This window comes from Phalacrocorax aristotelis, chromosome 12 (assembly GCF_949628215.1).
Source record: "Phalacrocorax aristotelis chromosome 12, bGulAri2.1, whole genome shotgun sequence".
NCBI classification, from domain to species: Eukaryota; Metazoa; Chordata; class Aves; order Suliformes; family Phalacrocoracidae; genus Phalacrocorax; species Phalacrocorax aristotelis.
Window position 1 is genome coordinate 23,690,505 of NC_134287.1, and position 18,074 is coordinate 23,708,578.

The following is an 18,074-nucleotide window of genomic DNA, read 5'->3' on the forward strand; positions in this document are numbered from 1 at the left end:
GGTGGTCTGCGAGATGAGCAGGAAATAGCTAACAGGCTGCACTCAGATGGTGGTGATCAATGGTTTTTAATCAGGCTGCCAGCCTGTCACAAGTGGGGTCCCCAAGGGATTGGTAGCCGAGCTGTTCAACATCTTCATAAATGATCTGGATGATGGGATTGAAAGTACCCTCAACAAGTTTGCTGATGACACCAAACTGGGTGGTGAGATGGACATGTTAGAAGGGAGAGCCTTCTTACAGAGGGACAAAGGCAGGCTGGAAAAGTGCGCTAGAAAGAACAGCATGAAGCTTAACAAAGACAAGTGCAAGGTCCTGCACCTGGGACAACATAACCAAAGAGCCCAGTAGACTAGATTCTGTGTAGCTGGGGAGCAGCCTTGCTGAAAGGGACCTGGGTCCTGGTGGACAGCAAGCTAAACATGAGTCAGCAGCGTGCTGCTACAGCAATGAAGACTAGTCAGATCATGGGCTGCATCGGCAAGGCATTACTAGGTGAGATAGAGGTGTGACCATCTCACCCACTGTACTCAGTGCTTATAAGGCTGCAGCTGGAGTACTGTGTCCAGTTCCTGTCCCCACAAATCAAAACAGACATGGACAGACCAGAGAGGGTTCAAAGGAGGGCCACAAAGATGATCAAAGGGCTGGATAACCTGCCCTACGAAGAAAGCCTTAAGGAGTTAAGGTCTTTTCACCCTGGAAAAGAGAAGGCTCGGGGGACCTCGTCATAGTTTTCCAGTACTTACGGGGCAGCTACAAAGAGGACAGATGCTCTCTCTTCACAAGAAGCCACACAGAGAAGACAAGGGACAATGGATACAAGTTGCACCTGGAGAGGTTTCAATCTTCATAAAAGAAAGAAATTTTTTACAATGAGAACAATCTATGAGTGGAACAACCTCCCCAGGGGTGTGGCAGAGTCCCCATCACTGGAGGTTTTCAAGACACAGCTGAATAGGGTGCTAAATAATCTCATCTAGGCTCCCTTTTCCACAAACGGTTGGACCAAATGATCTTTTGAGATCCCTTCTGATCTGGGCTGTTCTACTATAATTACGTCTGTTTCCATTACAAGTTTTATAAAAAATTTCTTCAAGCATAGGTGGTGTAAGAAATCCAGTAACCACAAGCAACCATGTGAAACTGGGTGGGAAGATCATTAACAAACAAGTACAAGCTTTAAATTGCCATAGGGCTGTAAAAAAACCCAACAAAACCACTAAAAGTATGAATAGAATATTGCTACTGTGACTTCAATCAAATGTGTGATACTAGAGACACTGAACATTTATCTTTTTCAGCGCAAACACCAGAAGTACTTGTCTGATCTCTCATCTATCCACACAAAAATAAAAGCAGAGATGATGTTGAACAATACCACACAGTACAGTATTGTTCCAGAAATTAGATATTTTTTTTCCAATTAAGTAACAGGGTATCCTACCAAAATAGGTCAGCGAGTGCATACCACTGCAAGAGGACACAAAGGACCAAATAATTTTTACACAGTTACATAAGTACTTGAAAGCATACATCCCTCAGAAAGTCATTTTGGAAAAATAAATCCTAAAATACTAGATGAAGCCAAGGAAAGAGCAATGGACATAGGTATCCAAATCTTGGCACAGAAGCCATTTCCTACAGCTACGTCTGGCCCTCCCTGAGGATGCATTTGAAACAAACTGCCCAGCGCTGCCTTCTGGTCGATTCTTACAACTCAGGAATCCCTACATCAGATAGGAGCTGTTATCTTCTTATACCAAAAGACTGACGGTAGGTCTCCATGGCACGACGCAATTCACAGATAGAGTTAAGCTAGCACTAAACGAATGACAGGGAATACTGGGGAAAGTACAGCCAAGCTGGCACCCTTCTTTGTGGTAACTAAGTTGTAAATTAAAAATGTCCCTTGCATTTGCTGCTGAGAAATTCCTCTGAAGGATATACACCTTTTACATACCTTCTTCTTGTGAGGATTGCATAGGAAATTTCATATGTAGCAAGAGATCTACCACCCAGTCCAGAGGTTTAATAACATAATTGAGGGGAAACTGGTTACAATATAACCATTCTGCAAATTCCATCAGATAATCAACTTTCTGCCACTCATTTTCTTGTTTCTATAAAAGTAATAAAGGAAGAGTTTATTTATATTTGGTGATGTAAACCACAAAAATTATGTTCAAAATTTCAACATAGTCTTAACAGAAGGAAAAAAAAATAATTTGACAGTAAGCAGTTTTATTTGCATCACATATCAAAGTTATGCTAAACGGAATGTAACAGAAAACTCTACGAGTTAATTCTTTATCAACACTTCTTGCAATTGGCTACTCAGATGTTTTTCTTTGACATGATTCAACTCGACTTTTACTGGATACCAAGATTCAACCGTACAGAGTTTTCCAACTGAAGAGAAATTTCAAAGTTATAAAAAGTAATGGTAAAGAATATGGCCTTCCTACCAGTTCAGTTCTAAACTTCACAGAACTTACAATCCCCTGAATCACTTGAGAAACATCACTCTATCAGCATGTGAACATATAGTAAAAACTGACAAACCTGTAAAGCAATGATTGCATTTTGAAAACAGCTTGACTGTCCAACGATACTTCTGGAGACTGTTACCAAATGACGCCACATATGTGACAAATAATCTTCACTTTCATCTCTGAATTTCTGAATGTCCATCATAAAATTGCATCCCAGTCCTGCCTTGGCTGTGGCCATATGTTTAAAAATCAGGCTAGAAAACGGGCAAAAAACCTGCAAATTATTTGCATCTGTAGCTGTAAAGTAACTTCGTGACTAAGATAGATATAACCACTTCATATCAGTATCTTACAGAGACGTAAAGTTCATAAACTGACATAAAAGGGCAGAAATCTTTGAACTTGGATAAGACTATGTAAACACCTCCCTAGAAAATTCAGTTTCCATTTAATGTAAATGGGTTTACAGCTAGGAAGATTAAAGTTTCTGCTATATAGCCACATTTCATGTGCCTATTTTCTTGGAAAAGATACTACTTATACACAAGTTTTACAAAAAATGACATTTACAAATATTAATAACAGATTAATGGTAAGAAGCACTGACAATATATGTCTTTTTCACTGAAAAGACTCAACACTGTTTTCTGTTACAAGAACTGGCAGACTGCCATAAAGTATTCATACTATTTTCCCAATGCAAAATAAAAAAGATAGAGTTTTATACTTCTCAAGAATCAGGATGCTTATTTTAATAAAAATAAGTCAAGCAACTTACAGCCTGTCTCTTGTCTGAGGCAAAACTTGAATAGCTTCATCCAGGACTTCCAATGCTGCCTCCCAGTCAGCTTTATCAGCATGTATGTGGAATAGTAACCCATATAAGGAGGTTCTTAACGTCAGATCTTCCTCAGCACCTTTGAAATATATTCAAATAATTTATTAACATACTGCAGCATTAGAATAATGGTATTACAAAAAATTGGTGTTTTTTTTTTCTATAACCAGATCAAAAGAAGGAAGAACATGCCTGGGAGAAAGCATCCAACTGATAACCCAATACTTTGAAAATCTTTTGTGATCCACTGATGCAAAGGCAACTGATGCAAAAGCAACATATCTTTCTTCTCCTAAAAGACAAAAAAAAAAAAGGCGTACTTTAGCACTTTATCTTTCGGCTAACATACGTCCTTCAGTATTACTGTACTTCGGTTTCATTTGTAAACCAATTAATATGGTTAATGTGAACTATTAACCTGTTACTTAAGTAGCTACTTGTGCAGGAGATTAAAACCACAGCCATTTCTCCAGAATGAGTCCTATAATACAAAACCAATACAGCAATAGCCAGACTCAATAATATTCAATCAGTTACACTGATTAAATAACATGAAATCTTGAAGTACTCTGTCAGAGGATCACAGAATAGTTGAGGTTGGCCGGGACCCCCTCGAGCCCTCTAGTCTATACCTATGCTCAAAGCAGGCTGAAATAGAGCAGGTTGCTCTGGGCCTTGTTCAGTCACCCACCAGTTAAATGGAAACTAAATTATCTAGGGTAGTGTTTACATAGTCTTATCCAAGCAGTGTATCCACAACTTCTCTGGTCAAAAATGAGTAACAGCTTATATTTTCAGACTATTTTCAGAAAATGTTTAAAAGATGACTTAATGTCTCTTATCCCATTTTGCTAAGCTGGCTTTACCTGTAAAAATATGACCATTACAATTCTCACCCAAGGGTGAGAGACATGATAACTGTTTCCCTCCCCTCTACAGCAGAGTTTTGCAACTCCAAAGATTATTTCATTATCTTGTTTCACAAACAGATCCATATACAGTTCAACTGACATATTGACCATTGAATACATAAAGGAGTTTGCTAATAAATAATCTGATCCGTAGCTCCAACTTCTGGGTAATCATTACATTAGCATCATCAAAGATTTATCAGCTGTGGTCAAATCAGCATTTACTTCCATGAAGGCACAAAGTCCGACTGATCTAGTGGCCTTCTACAATGGAGCGACTGCATCACTGGACAGGGGAAGAGCTATGGATGTCATCTACCTGAATTTCTCTAAGACTTTGATGTAGTCCCCCACACGCTTCTTGCTGCTGAACTGGAGAGATATTGGTTTGATGGATGGACTATTAGATGGATAAGGAAGCGGCTGGATGACCACATCCAAAGAATTACAGTCAATGGCTCAATACCCAAGTGGAAATCAGTAATGACTGGCGTTCCTCAAGGGTCCATACTGGGACCAATACCTTAATATCTTCTTCAGTGACATAGACAATGGAATTGAGTGCACTCTCAGCAAATGTGCAAGTTGAGTGGTGCAGTTGATGCGCTAGAGGGAAGGGATGTCATCCAGAGGGACCTTGACAGGCTTGAGGAGCAAACCTCATGAAGTTCAACAATGCCAAGTGCAAGGTCCTGCACCTGGGTCAGGACAATCTCCAATATCAATGCAGAATGGGGGATGAACTGAGAGTGGCCCTGTGGTGAAGGACTTAAGGACACTGGTTGATGAAAACTGGTTAGGGATACTGGACATGAGCTGGCAATGTGCACTTGCAGCCCAGAAAGCCAACCATATCCTGGGCTGCATCAAAAGAATTGTGGCCAGCAGGTCAAGAGAGGTGATTCTCCCCCTCTACTCTTCGCTGGTGAGACCCCAGCTGGAGTACTGCATCCAGCTCTGGGATCCCCTGTACAAGAAAGACAGGGACCTGCTAGAGCAGGTCCAGAGGAAGGCCATAAAAATGGTCAGTGGGCTAGAATGCCTCTCCTGTGAGGAAAGGCTGAGAGAGTTGGGGTTGTTTAGCCTGGAGAAGAGAAGGCTCTGAATAGACCTTATTACAGCCTTTCAGTATAGAAAGGGGTCTTACAAGAAAGACGGAGAAGGACTTTTTACCAAGGCCTGTAGTGACAGAGAAGGGGCACCAGTTTTAAGCTGAAAGAGGGTAGGTTTAGATTGGAAGTGAGGGGACTTTTTAAGATGAGGTGGTGAGACACTGGAACAGGTAGGTTGCCCAGAGAAGTTGTGAATGCCTCATCATTGGAAGCGTTCAAGGTCAGGTTGGAGGGGACTTTGAGCAACATGATCAAGTGAAATATGCCCTGCCCATCGCAGCAGGGTTGGACTAGATATCTTTAACCCAAACCATTCCATGATTTTATGATTCTGTGGAAGTAACGTGAGGGTGAAGGACATGTCCAGTGCTGACCACAGCGAACTGAGAGAAAAAACAATCTGTATTCTTGTTTTAAGAAAGCTAGTAATAGCAGTTGTAAAGCTTTTGCAGTGCTTGCTTTCACTTTTTTTTTTTTATTAACAAATTTTTAGTTTTCAGGCTGGTACATATCTCAAGTAAGTGAACAATTGCCTTGCTGAACTAAACTAAAAGTTATCTTCTGATAAACACTTCTCCAGATGCGACTGCATTTAAAAATTGCCTAGAGTTAGCCTGATCAAGGATCACTGGAGACCAGTTCCTGCCTCTTACAATGGCTACTACAGTATATGTTAAAAAAATCTCAGTAACTCCCAAAATAATAAAATATAGAATGCTCTTTTTATAGGAAATATTTTTTTCTAACTAATATCAGAAGTTACAACGCAGTCTAACTCACAAGAATTACATTTTCAGACATAAAAAGTCTATGGTATCTATAACTATACTTTCATTATCTACGTTAATAACTTGCTTTCTAATACGACTTATTAAGGGTTCACTCTGAAGATACGCTGCGGTTGTCAGCTAACTACATATACATAATGAAGTATTCCTTTTTATAGGTTTTAAATGTATCATCTCTGCAAATAACTAAACCTTTAGAGCTGTGCCTATGGTCAATTACTGTTATATATCCAAACACTGTCAAAGTTCCATTAAGTTTGCAGTCATCACTGTGCTTCCAAGTACACAGTGTACTCATCAGTTCTGTCTCCTACGCACCTGGAATCACGCAGACCAGTCGCTATCTCTGATTGTGATTTATACATGCTTTGAGGAGAAATAAAAATAAAGTGTTCTATTCGTGTACTACACTGCTTGATGATCTGAGATGCAGACTCACATTGGCACCACTGAGCTTGAATGCAAGTTATTAATAAATCCTTCAAGCTCTAACTGAAATTGTGCCCATGGAAATGCACAGGAAAACTCACATCAGCTTCACTGATATTTAAATCAAACCTAGTAAGAGAAACAGACCAGCTCTGGGGGATTTTGAAGTAAGAAGAGTTGTAAATGTGTAGGAAAGTTTCAGTGTGCAAAAGAAATTTCATACAGCAAGATGTGTTGTATGATACACATCACCTACACACTGTTTCAAGGGGATGACTTCTCCAGTATACATATGCTGTTCATAATCAGTAAGTATTTAATTTTATCACTGACTCCCAGCACAGCTTGAATTATAACTTCTTCCTACTGCCAAAGTGCAAATAGTCTGTTAAAAAAACCTGTAGATATGCAAACTAATAATTCCTTTTTGCAGCTAGAAGAGGAATTTGAATATGCAGTTGTGGCTGTGGGGAACCTTAATTGAGTTACATTTTTTTTCCTGAGTTTGTGTTTTAAGATCTATTATCGTCCTTCCCAGAAGTGACAGATCTTTTTTTCTGGATTTTCTTTTGAATATTTTCTAAAGATTCCCTTTTGAAAGCTTCAAAAAGTTAAAAACTACAGCCCTTCAGACAGCTAATTATTTTGAAGAAAATTGTTGCAAGTCTGACAATTGCCTAAAACCAGAAGAACCACCAAACGGAAAAAAAGAGGATGCAATTCTGTGTACATGTGAACATGTGCTATGTGAATGCAGGTAAGAAACCATGTCTGTTTCACAGAATCACAGAATGGTAGGGGTTGGAAGGGATCTCTAGAGATCATCTTGTCCAACCCCCGTGCTTGAGCAGGTACAACTAGGGCAGGGGGCACAGGACCGTGTCCAGGTGGGGTTTGAATATTTCCAGAGGAGATGACTCCACAGCCTCTCCGGGCAGCCTGTGCCACTGCTCTCTCACCCTCAAAGTAAAAGAGTTTGCCTAGGTGATCTCTAACCCAATCCTCCTCAACCAAGGAGAAATCCTCCTTTGTCCAGATTTTCTCTCTCACCCCTGGGGGCTGGGATGCCTGCGGGCCAGCCTTAGCAGTAAAGACTGAAGCAAAGAAGGCATTCAGTAACTCTGCCTCCTCTGCATCCTGCATCACCAGGGCACCCACCTCGCTCAGCAGTGGGCCCACAGTTTCCCCAGTCTTCCTTTTACTACTGATGTATTTGAAGAAGCCCTTCTTGTTATTCTTGACATCCCTTGCCAGATTTAGTTCCAAGTGGGCCTCAGCCTTGCTCGTTGCATCTCTGCATACCCTGACAACATTCCTATATTCCTCCCAAGTGGCCAGTCCCTTTTTCCACATACTGTGAACCTCCTTCTTCCATACGAGTTCCTCTAGAAGCTCTTTGGTTATCTGTCTGGGTCTCCTGGCCCCTTTGCTTGACTTCTTCCTCATAGGGATGCAGCAATCTTGAGCTAGGAGGAAGTGGTCCTTGAATATTGACCAGCTCTCTTGGATCGCCCTGCCTTCTAAAGCCCTAACCCATGGGATTCCTCCATGCAGGTCTTTGAAGAGGCCAAAGTTAGCTCTCCTGAAGTCCAGGGTTGTAATCCTACTTGTTGCCCTGCTTCTACCACACAGGATCCTGAACTCCACCATCTCGTGGTCACTGCAGCCAAGGTTACCCCCAATACTCACATCCTCAGCCAGCCCTTCCTTGTTCATTAGTACAATGTTGAGCTGCACGTCTTGCCTCATTGGCTCCTCCACCACCTGTGTCAGTAAGTTGTCATTGATGCTCTGCAGGAACCTCCTGGATCATGCATGCCTCACTGTGTTGCTTTTCCAGCAATTGAGGTGGTTGCAGTCCCCCATGACAACCAGGGCCTGTGATTGCAAGGCTACTTCCAGCTGTCTGTAGAAGGCTTCATCAACTTCCTCTTCCTGATCAGGTAGCCTGTAGTAAATGCCTACAACAACGTTGCCCATATTTGTCTGCCCCTTAATCTTCACCCACAAGCTGTCAACTCATTATTCCTCCACCCCTCTGCAGAGCTCGATGCATTCCAGTTGCTCCCTCCCACCCCACCTTGCTGACCTGTCTTTCCTAAAAAGCTTATAGCCATCCATGATCGCATTCCAGCCATGCGAGCTATCCCATCGTGTCTCTGTAATTGCAATGAGATTGTGGCCCTGCAACCGCACACAGATCTCTAGTTCCTCCTGTTTATCCCCCATGCTGCGTGTGCTGGTGTACAGGCATTTCAGAGAGGTACTTGAGCACGCAGGTTTCCCTGGAGGGGTGCACAAGGACCCGCTGTAGCCATGCACACCCTTGAGGTGGTTGGTTTATGTGTTTATGGCAAATAAGTCACTTTCTTAGGAAAGGTACCTTCAATCATGCAGCAAGAGCTTCCAAGCAAACCAAAATTTTTCTTCATTGTCCGTACCAATCATTAAACACAAGCACAATTAACAATAACTACCAGATATTCTTACCTGTTTATTTTTAGATTCAGTTTTAATTATATTCTTAAGAATTATTTCAGTAGGTTCTTTAAACTGCTCTCTGTCACACAGAGAGCCTAGCAAAGGTAAACATGTATTCCAGAAGTGTCTAGCCGCAAACATTACAAGGGAATAATTTCCAGCTTCACCTGCGTACCTGAAGAAAGTGAAGTACAGCTTAATGAAGGAAAACAATCACACTCTAGACAAAGTAACGGATTTTACTTCTACAAACATCTGGATTTACCTGATCTATGCACCACCATACATAATCTCAGCAATGAGGCGTTAGCATATGAGCTTCATACAAAAGGTATTTTCCATTTTTATATACAAAACACCTTCACACATTCAGCAAAAGTAGCAATAATCAAGTACCATATTGATGGTGTTACTGTATTTGTGTTAACTTAGCTCAAGAGCCTTCATTAAAAACATAGCAGAAATCCACACAAGATGTTCTCATTGGAATAATCTGCCTTCTTTTTTTCTTCCTATTATGTTAATTTCTCACTCTAAATACACTACAAAACAGAACAATTATTAAAATGCTATGGATTTAGTCAATCTATCCCTGGCAGCAACAGCCAAGAGCATCCTGTTCCTGTTATTAACAGGAACAGGCAATTGATTAAGGGAACTGATTACCACCCTGGTGTCAGCACTCTTTAGACCACCTCTGGACTACTGCATCAAGTTCTAGGCCACCCAACACACGCCAGACATGGACAAACTGCAATGAGCTCGATGGAGGGCCACCAAGATGATCCAGGGACTGGAGCACTTGCCTTGAGAGTAGAGGCTGAGAGTACAGGGCTAGTTCAGCATGGAGAAGAGCTGGCTTTGGGGGACCTAATGAGGAGAAGTTTCTCAATAACCTAACAAAGTTATTGAGAACCAGCAGCCAGCCTCTTCATAGTGGACGGCAGGACAAGCAAGTTGAAATAAGAAAGGTTCAGAGTGGATATAAGCAGAAACTTTTTCCCCATAAGTACAGTCAAGCAGCGGGGCAGGTTACTCACAGAGATTGTACAGTCTCCATTCCTGGAGGTTTTCAAGACCAGACTGGATAAAGCCCTGGGCCGGCCTGCTTTGAGCAGGAATTTGGACTAGAGCCCTTCTGAGGTCCCCTCCAACCAGATTTTCCTATGATCCTATGACTTTACAAGATCAGCTACGTGAAGATATGGTAGTTGATAAATTTACTGAACTGTAAAAACCGGTCAGATCTTTTGTTAAGAATTTCAACTCACTGTTTTGATTTTTATCAGTCTTGGGAGAGAATATGTTAATCCCCAAATCTGTAAATCAAATTTTAGGTGTGGTTTATATTAGTCTTCTCGCAAAATAAAACATACCTGGCACTCTGAACAAAGGCTTTTGATGCTGCTACACGCAGATGTTTTCTTCCAGACAAATTTTCCATTATACTCATTCCTTGTATACAGGCAGTAGTGCTTAACATTTCTTGTTTCATTCTGTTACAAGGCCTGAATAAAGGCAAATAATTCAAGAAGTGCTAAGTCTTACAAGCTAAGCACATACCATTTTCTATTAATAATGCTTTCAAGTTGTTACTAAATAGGTCTCCCTATCTCCCTAGCTTTGGAAGTTACAAATGCTTCTACTGACTTTTCTTTTAAAATCATAAAACATTTGAAAAACTGAACATTATGTGAAAAGATATTAGAAATATCTTTTCACACCTCTAATGAAAGTAACTGTGAAATCAGATTTTAAAAGTGTATTATCTACATTTAGCAAGGGAAGAAAATAGATTTGGGGCTTTCTCCCCATTATTCACTATTGTATATCAAGCAAAATATTAGTCCGAAGTCAAACTTACAGGACAAGCAATTAAAAACAGAAATAGGGAAAATTAGACAATATTTCATACTTTCTTTTGGAATTGGTCTTGCTTATGTCTGGTAAAGTATGCACAGGGCTCTGGAGAAATGTATTTGGATCATATTCCACTACATTTAAAAGAAAAGGATTTCAGTCCCAGAAGTTAAAAATAAGTAAGTAAATAAATTTGATGTCTTTGGTTAACTGAGATTTTGTAAGAAAAGAAGTAATACTATTTGCAAGATTTTTTTCGTGTCTTAAAATGTGCAACCCTATAGAGAAAAGTAGACATTCTAGCTGGACTTGTCCCCCCAGCGGTGAGAACTATAATGCAACTATGATTTGTCTCCACGAGAGGGCACCAGCGTTCTACAGTACAAGTCAACAACAACAACAACAAAGTTAAATATTTAACTCTTCTTTGTTCTGAAGCTATGTTTTACCACAGGAAGACTAAGTTTATCGTCCATTTCTCTGGAAACAGCACTGACAATCCATTACTACATTTCTTTGTCAAAGAATCAACCATTATATCATTCACTAGTTTGCAGATTGCTAGATACGCAGTATTTTCTCAATTTCTGTCATGTTCTGAAACTATGTATTCCATATTATTTGGTTTTACGTGTTTTTCCCCATGTAGCAAACAAAAAGCAGATTATTTTTTAAAAGAGAAATTATTTTTCAGAGAGAAAAAACGAACAATAAATTATATTCGAGGTGTTTCACAGGTTTATTTCACACTTTCTACATTCCAACAAATTGTTACTAAATGGAGTCGATTCCTTCCTCTCTTGATAAAATTGCATTCTCGTTTTGGAGGAAACTATGTAAAAAAAATAGAAGGATCAAAAGATATCACCTTTTTATAATATTGGACTCTACCAACAGATCCATTTATATACGAAAACTTTTTTCTTTTTTCCTTTGAGATCAAAGTTTTAAACTATCAGTTAAGTAAGACACTGGGCTTTTAAAGAAATTAGTTACATTCCTATTGTATCCGTATTCATGGGTGGTGAAGACCATAAAGACTACCTGATACCAGAGCTTGGAATATAGTAGCTGCTATCACCTACCATCATTCACTGCTCCATCTAGTTCCACGAACTGTGTTTTAAAGCCAGTTCAGCATTGGAAGCAAGAATAAGCTAGAATAAGCTACTTTCTGCCTGAAAATTATAACAGTGTGAAAAGGCCATGATCACCAGAGACCATTTCAGAAAAGCAATGCTCCCCCGGAAGACACTCAAACACATCTATACATGACCTATTGACTCACTCAAATAACAAAATTCATGTATCTTCCTGAACTAGGTCCAGAGCCACTACCTGGATCTCAAATTGCCTTTTACTCAGGCTATGCTGCAGAGTTCAAACATCATCTTCAGTACGTAACTAACTGGTAATGACAGAGTCAGCACAAATAGCAACAAGTGTGGTTCCTTTGTAAAAAAGGTTTTTTCACTTTCAATTATGTGATCAGATGCATTTAACCTTCTTTAACTCTTTTCTTCAAAACTTCGTTCAAGTATACCACAGTACCGTGCAAAATTCCATGTACTTACATTTCATATTTCTTAGTACCTCCATTGTGGAAAATATTCTCATCTGATTGCAAGATCCTTTTGGAACAAGTCATCACTATTTCATAGTCATGTGATACATATGCAAAATATGTCAGTCGTGTCAGGGTCTGCAGTTCCACTAAGGTGTCTGACCAACTGCATTCTAACGCCAGTTTCACTAACTGGGGGAGAGGGGGTGGGGGGGGCAAAAAAAAAAAAAAAAAAAAAAAAGAGTTTAAACCTCAGTTTTTTATCATGCTCTTTTCTATAGCACTTACATGCTTACCTTCCCTACAATCCACCTGCACGCAGAACAAGTCCATGCTAAAAAATCTAGAAAACCAAAGTTACAAGAACAATAAAAATATACGATAGAGAAGCATCATTCACCTTGTAAGAAGTATTATGATAGTGTATGTAAATCCAGCTCTAAGTGTGCATGCCTTTTGACCAGCAGTATCTGCCAGGACTTCTTATATGTCCTCAGTCCTCTTCTGAAAATCAGTGGAACAGGACATCTGAATTTCAGTGCCCATTTTAGTTAAGCTAAAGGTAAGCTAAAGGTAAGAATGGGAGATAGAACTGGTTTTACAACAACAGTGTTTCATATATAGTTTCATTATCTAAATGTCTTCCTTGCTTTTGCATGTGTGGGCAAATCCATCTTTTTAAGATGCTGTTAATAAATTGGTCAAAATGAGGATACTACAAAACTGCTCTCCAAAACTAAGCCGCTGAAGTAATAGCTAAAGCTAACTCATAATATTTGGCATAAATCTGTAGACCAACTAGAATTAGGTACCTATATATTTATAAGGACCCAGATCCTAGTCTTCAGAAAGAAGGACTTCTACAAAAGTGTTAGACAGTGTCATCAGATTCCTAGCTAAATGCGGAAGTACATCTTAGCCCTTCAAGAAAGCTCTTTACAGGAGGTAGAAATTATAAATCTGGTAATCAAACAGGTAAGACTACAACTCACTGTTTTGAAAATACAGGGTATAAACCTTTAGACACCACCTTCTTTCCTCTTGAATAGCGTGGTAACCAACAGGATCACAGGAAAAGCGTGGCACCATTCAGCATGAGTAATCATGGAAGACTGATCAAAAGCAAGTATTTTAAGAAACTATGCCTTGTATAAGACTTACCAAAAAGCCACCTAATTCTTCAAATAGTAACAAATTGCAGTTGTGTTCTACCTTGCAACTGCCAAAAAGAAATCCACTATAACATGAAGTTTTCTGTTGAAATTCTGAATACTTCTAATACAAACCTTAAAATACACCTCTATACAAATACCTGAACAGAGGTTGCAGTGAGGTGGGGGTCGGTCTTTTATCCCAAGTAACAAGCAATAGGATAAGAGGAAATGGCCTCAAGTTGCACCAGGGAGGTTTAGGTTGGATATTAGGAAAAATTTCTTTGTCAAAAGGGTTGTCAAGCGCTGGAACAGGCTGCTCAGGGAAGTGGTTGAGTCACTATCCCTGGAGGTATTTAAAAGATGTGTAGACATCGTGCTTAGGGACATGGTTTAGTGGTGGGCTTGGTAGTGTTAGGTTAACAGTTGGACTCGATAATGTTAAGGGTCATTTCCAACCTAAATGATTCTATGATTCCATGAAGTTTTCTCCACAAAAAAATGAAAAGTCATAAGTATGTTTCTGTACATCTGAACCCATTATGGTCATCTGATGGTTAGGGAAATAATTTATTAGAGCAACATGGGAATATTTCTAGTATTCTAATGCTATCTGAGTTTTGGATCAATGAAAATATTCAGACACAAAAATTTTATACCTGTCATAACTACTCAATCTCTTGGAAAGTTTTGCAGGAAATAATGGCACACAAAGTTTCAAAATTAGTTTTGCCTCCATCCAAAACTGAAACTGAAATCACATTTATACGATGCAATTTCTTAAAACTCAAGAGCAAATAAAACAAAACTAAATACCTGAGGTAAGCTAGGAACAGTGAAATCCATGAGACCCAAGCCATTACATGAATACATTTCTAGACCAACAAGAATTCTTGCTGTAGGATTTTGTGCTTCATCATTATTCTAAGCAGAAATACAAAATTCACATTAACAGATTATTTTTGCAAGTTAATATTATTAAGGAAATTAATTGAGATGACAAGGTAATAATAATTATGTTTGAAAACCTCAATTTACATTAAGCAATTCTTTATTGTGTCCTTAAAATGGGTGATTTTATGTATTTATTTATTTTTAATTGACACTGTGAACTCTGAACCACTACAGTTCCAACATTAAAAAAACACAGCCACAATAAAATGAATGTAAATTCCATATATCACTGAGGGATTCTGGTTTTATAGACATAATAAAATGATAGAAAAAATTAATTTCCAACTTACTAGCTCCATATTCTACATACAAAGAGACCATATTAAAGGTTGGTATAAATATAGCTGATTTTTCTTAATGTTTTTAATGCAGCCATTTTATTATTTTAAATGTATGAATTCAAAACCAACTTTGTTATACAGTCATCTCATGACAAACATCACCATAATTATTCTTGGCAGCTAAAAACAGAAGGTAGAGTTAAGAAATGGAGACTCACTGCTATGCTGAATGTGAAAAATTTGCTGTATTCTGTAAAGATTTATGGGAACTACAGCCAAAATTTATTTTCACAATGTATTAAAATATATAAAGAAAATACACATTGATCATTTCAGTCAATTAAATTTATGAATTGAATTTTTCAGAGAAAAGTTTCAACATTATGCAGGATTTCAGAGAAATAATACCTCCTCCTCAGTCCCAAGTTTGTGTCTGATTTGCTGCTGATTTAACTGCTTTGTTTTCACCCACGTAGCAATGATCTGTTGTTGTGCAGCAATAGGTACTGTTTCATTAGATATCGTTCCAGTTGTCACATTTAGGGCAAATTCACAAATCTAAACACCAAGGGAGAAAAAAAAAAAAAAAGACTGAAATACAGGAGAAATGCGGAAAGCTCTTTGTATGGAACCTGCCACCTGTTAGTTATTTTAAAACTACTGCACATACATCTCTAAGCCTAACAACATCTCCATTAAGTCAGCCCATATAGCAAACAAAAGTTACGGTACTCAGCCTCAGCTGGTAAGGAACTTCAGTGTGCATTTAGGGAGGACCTGTGGTGGCAGGAACTGTAAAAGATAGTAGCTTATTTTTCGCAAAAATATCTACAATTTATATGAACTGCAATGCAGGACAGCAGACCAAAAACAAAAAAGACTACAAAAAATGAGGGCTTTGTACCTCTAAGGCAGCTTTGATATCGGCAAGTCCTCTGGGATCTACTGAAAAAGACTGGATGAGATCTGCTTTTTCATTCTTCTTTGCTGCAGCTTTTCTGCTTCTGTCTGTTGCTGCATTTTTTTTTCTCTTCTCAGCAAGTTTTGGCTTTGGAATCCAACGAAGAATTAAGCCCCGAGCCAAAGCATTACATAACATCAATAAAATTGCTGTACTTCTGCAGAAGAAAACAAAAATCAGAAGTGCATACTGCAACAGATATAAGAGGATAATAACAAAGTTTATTACTTTCAAGTAATAAACATTACTTGAAAATCTAGATTTTTTTTTCTTAGAAAGCAAAATTATAGATGTTACAAAAATTTTCCCATTGGAAAAGCAGTTGAAATGGTTAAATGTACAAAAAAACCACAACCAACTTTCATATTTCACATCATACTTTTCAGCTCTTTCTATAATTGAAGCTTCTATCTCCTTGCAGGAAAAATAAATCATATTTATGTCAAACACATTTAGAATATTTTTTTTATCAGCAGGCTGCTATGCATTAAAATAACTATTTCCTAAAAAATTAACCTAAGACTAACCCCTCAGAAAAAACTATTTATTTATTACACTGAATTACTCTTCATGCCAATCAGCTGCTGAGCTGAAAATCTGTTTTGTTTCTTTGTTGGTTTTTGAGAAAACACAATTATTACTAAGAGATTATTGCTGAAACATGCTTATATAAATATCACAATTAGTAAGCAGGTATTACCAGTCTTCACCTCTGCACAAACTGCACTTTAGGCTTTGTTCTGTAATACCATTGAAAGAGCCACCTTTGCTGGTCCTAACAGTTTGCCTAGTGCTGAGGTCACCGTCAATAATGAGCTAAAGTGTCTAGGATTTTGTCCTACAGTCAGACTTTGACTTGAGCATCTTTTCTGTCGTAGTTAATCATTCTTCCACTGCATTTACTACAGAGCAGGATTTCCCTAAATCACTGTGGGATCTATGTTCCCACTTTAATGGTCTATAAATGTGCACATTCCCTCCCCGCCATTTCCTCCTGTATTTCAGAACCAGTAGTAACCACCTTACTCTGGTTAGAAATACTTACAATGAGCTATATTTACAATGAACTGTATTTACAATATAATTAAACTTCAGAGCAACCGACAGCAAGCAAACACATTTCAGACTGTCCTGCAAATTCACAGGCTAAGGAAATTTTTCTGATTCTTTCTGACTAGCTTAACATAAAGCTATTTCACATGCACATGTTGCTATGCCACAATAAAGAGAAATTAATATTGTTTAATATAAGTTAATATGACTTATAGAGCACAGTAACAAAGAGCAAATACAAAGGATTAAAAAGTCATTTCCACACAACAAAATTTAATTCATCTTCTGAACTACGCTGTATATACCAAAGTCCTTCTACCACTAACTAAAGCCAGCAATAAGAGTCTTTCATAGCACAAAGTAATTTACAATGTTTGTAAAAATATTTTTTCTGGTTTATAAAAAAACCCAAAAAGAGCATGTTCATAACCAAACATCTAAATTTACCCATTGTGCCCAACAGTCTTGATGGCTCCAAGAAGAGTCTGAAGATACTCAATAATTTCCCTCTGTCTTCCTGAAGAGATAAGATGTCTATTGTAGTTTAAGATATACACTGCAGCATTGTGAACAATCCAGGCTTCATTCAATTCTTCTCCTATTTTGGCTGCACGTTGGAAGTTTTCCATAGCATACTGAGATAAGTAGTCTATCCATAAACTATAAAATTAGTATGAAGAATCTGTTATTCCAAAACTTCAACGCTAGAAGGAATTCTATCATAAGGTTAAATATGCAGTAGTACATCTCAGTCAACAACAACAACAAAATTTTAATTACCTTTCAGTTGCATTAATTGTCTTCATCCATTAACTTTTATTTTACTTGGATAAGAAGATGACTCAGGAAAGGAATTAGTATCATGAATGAAGATAAAGTGAATAGTCTCTGACACTCAAATGCTATTAGCTTAAAAATAGTGGCTATAGTTCAATGCTTCATCCACATGGTTTTTTAAAATGCATGTGTGAATCCACACACCAATGCTAGAAATCATTAAATGTCCATGACAGTGCTGCACTTGAACACAGATACAAGGCAGGCATTCTGTTCAAGTGTTAAGGAGGTGTCCTTTTCATGTAACAACTGCACATGTTCTTGCACTTAAAGGTATCTCCAGAGGTTCTGAAATGCTAAATTCATTTCTAAGAGAATAACATCTTTTTTCAGTCTATGCGATAACCTTCTTTCAATAACT

The 18,074-nt window shown here is 38.4% G+C and overlaps 1 protein-coding gene across 23 annotated transcripts in view; it reads right to left on the minus strand.

Annotated features, from left to right (window-relative positions):
• The window catches only part of CFAP46 (cilia and flagella associated protein 46), a 92,849-nt gene that overhangs the window by 38,276 nt on the left and 36,499 nt on the right, over window positions 1-18,074 (minus strand). For all 23 annotated transcript variants that reach the window (XR_012662863.1, XR_012662862.1, XR_012662864.1 and 20 more), the window contains 11 exons: window positions 17,324-17,536; window positions 15,767-15,980; window positions 15,271-15,420; window positions 14,444-14,551; window positions 12,487-12,668; window positions 10,429-10,560; window positions 9,062-9,227; window positions 3,524-3,623; window positions 3,272-3,410; window positions 2,564-2,747; window positions 1,962-2,121 (listed from right to left, as the gene is read on the minus strand). Coding sequence is in view for 20 of the 23 variants with exons in the window: in XM_075107898.1 (XP_074963999.1) it covers window positions 1,962-2,121; window positions 2,564-2,747; window positions 3,272-3,410; window positions 3,524-3,623; window positions 9,062-9,227; window positions 10,429-10,560; window positions 12,487-12,668; window positions 14,444-14,551; window positions 15,271-15,420; window positions 15,767-15,980; window positions 17,324-17,536 (1,748 nt within the window). In the remaining 3 variants the exon portion in view is untranslated. The remainder of the gene's footprint in view (window positions 1-1,961; window positions 2,122-2,563; window positions 2,748-3,271; window positions 3,411-3,523; window positions 3,624-9,061; window positions 9,228-10,428; window positions 10,561-12,486; window positions 12,669-14,443; window positions 14,552-15,270; window positions 15,421-15,766; window positions 15,981-17,323; window positions 17,537-18,074) is intronic.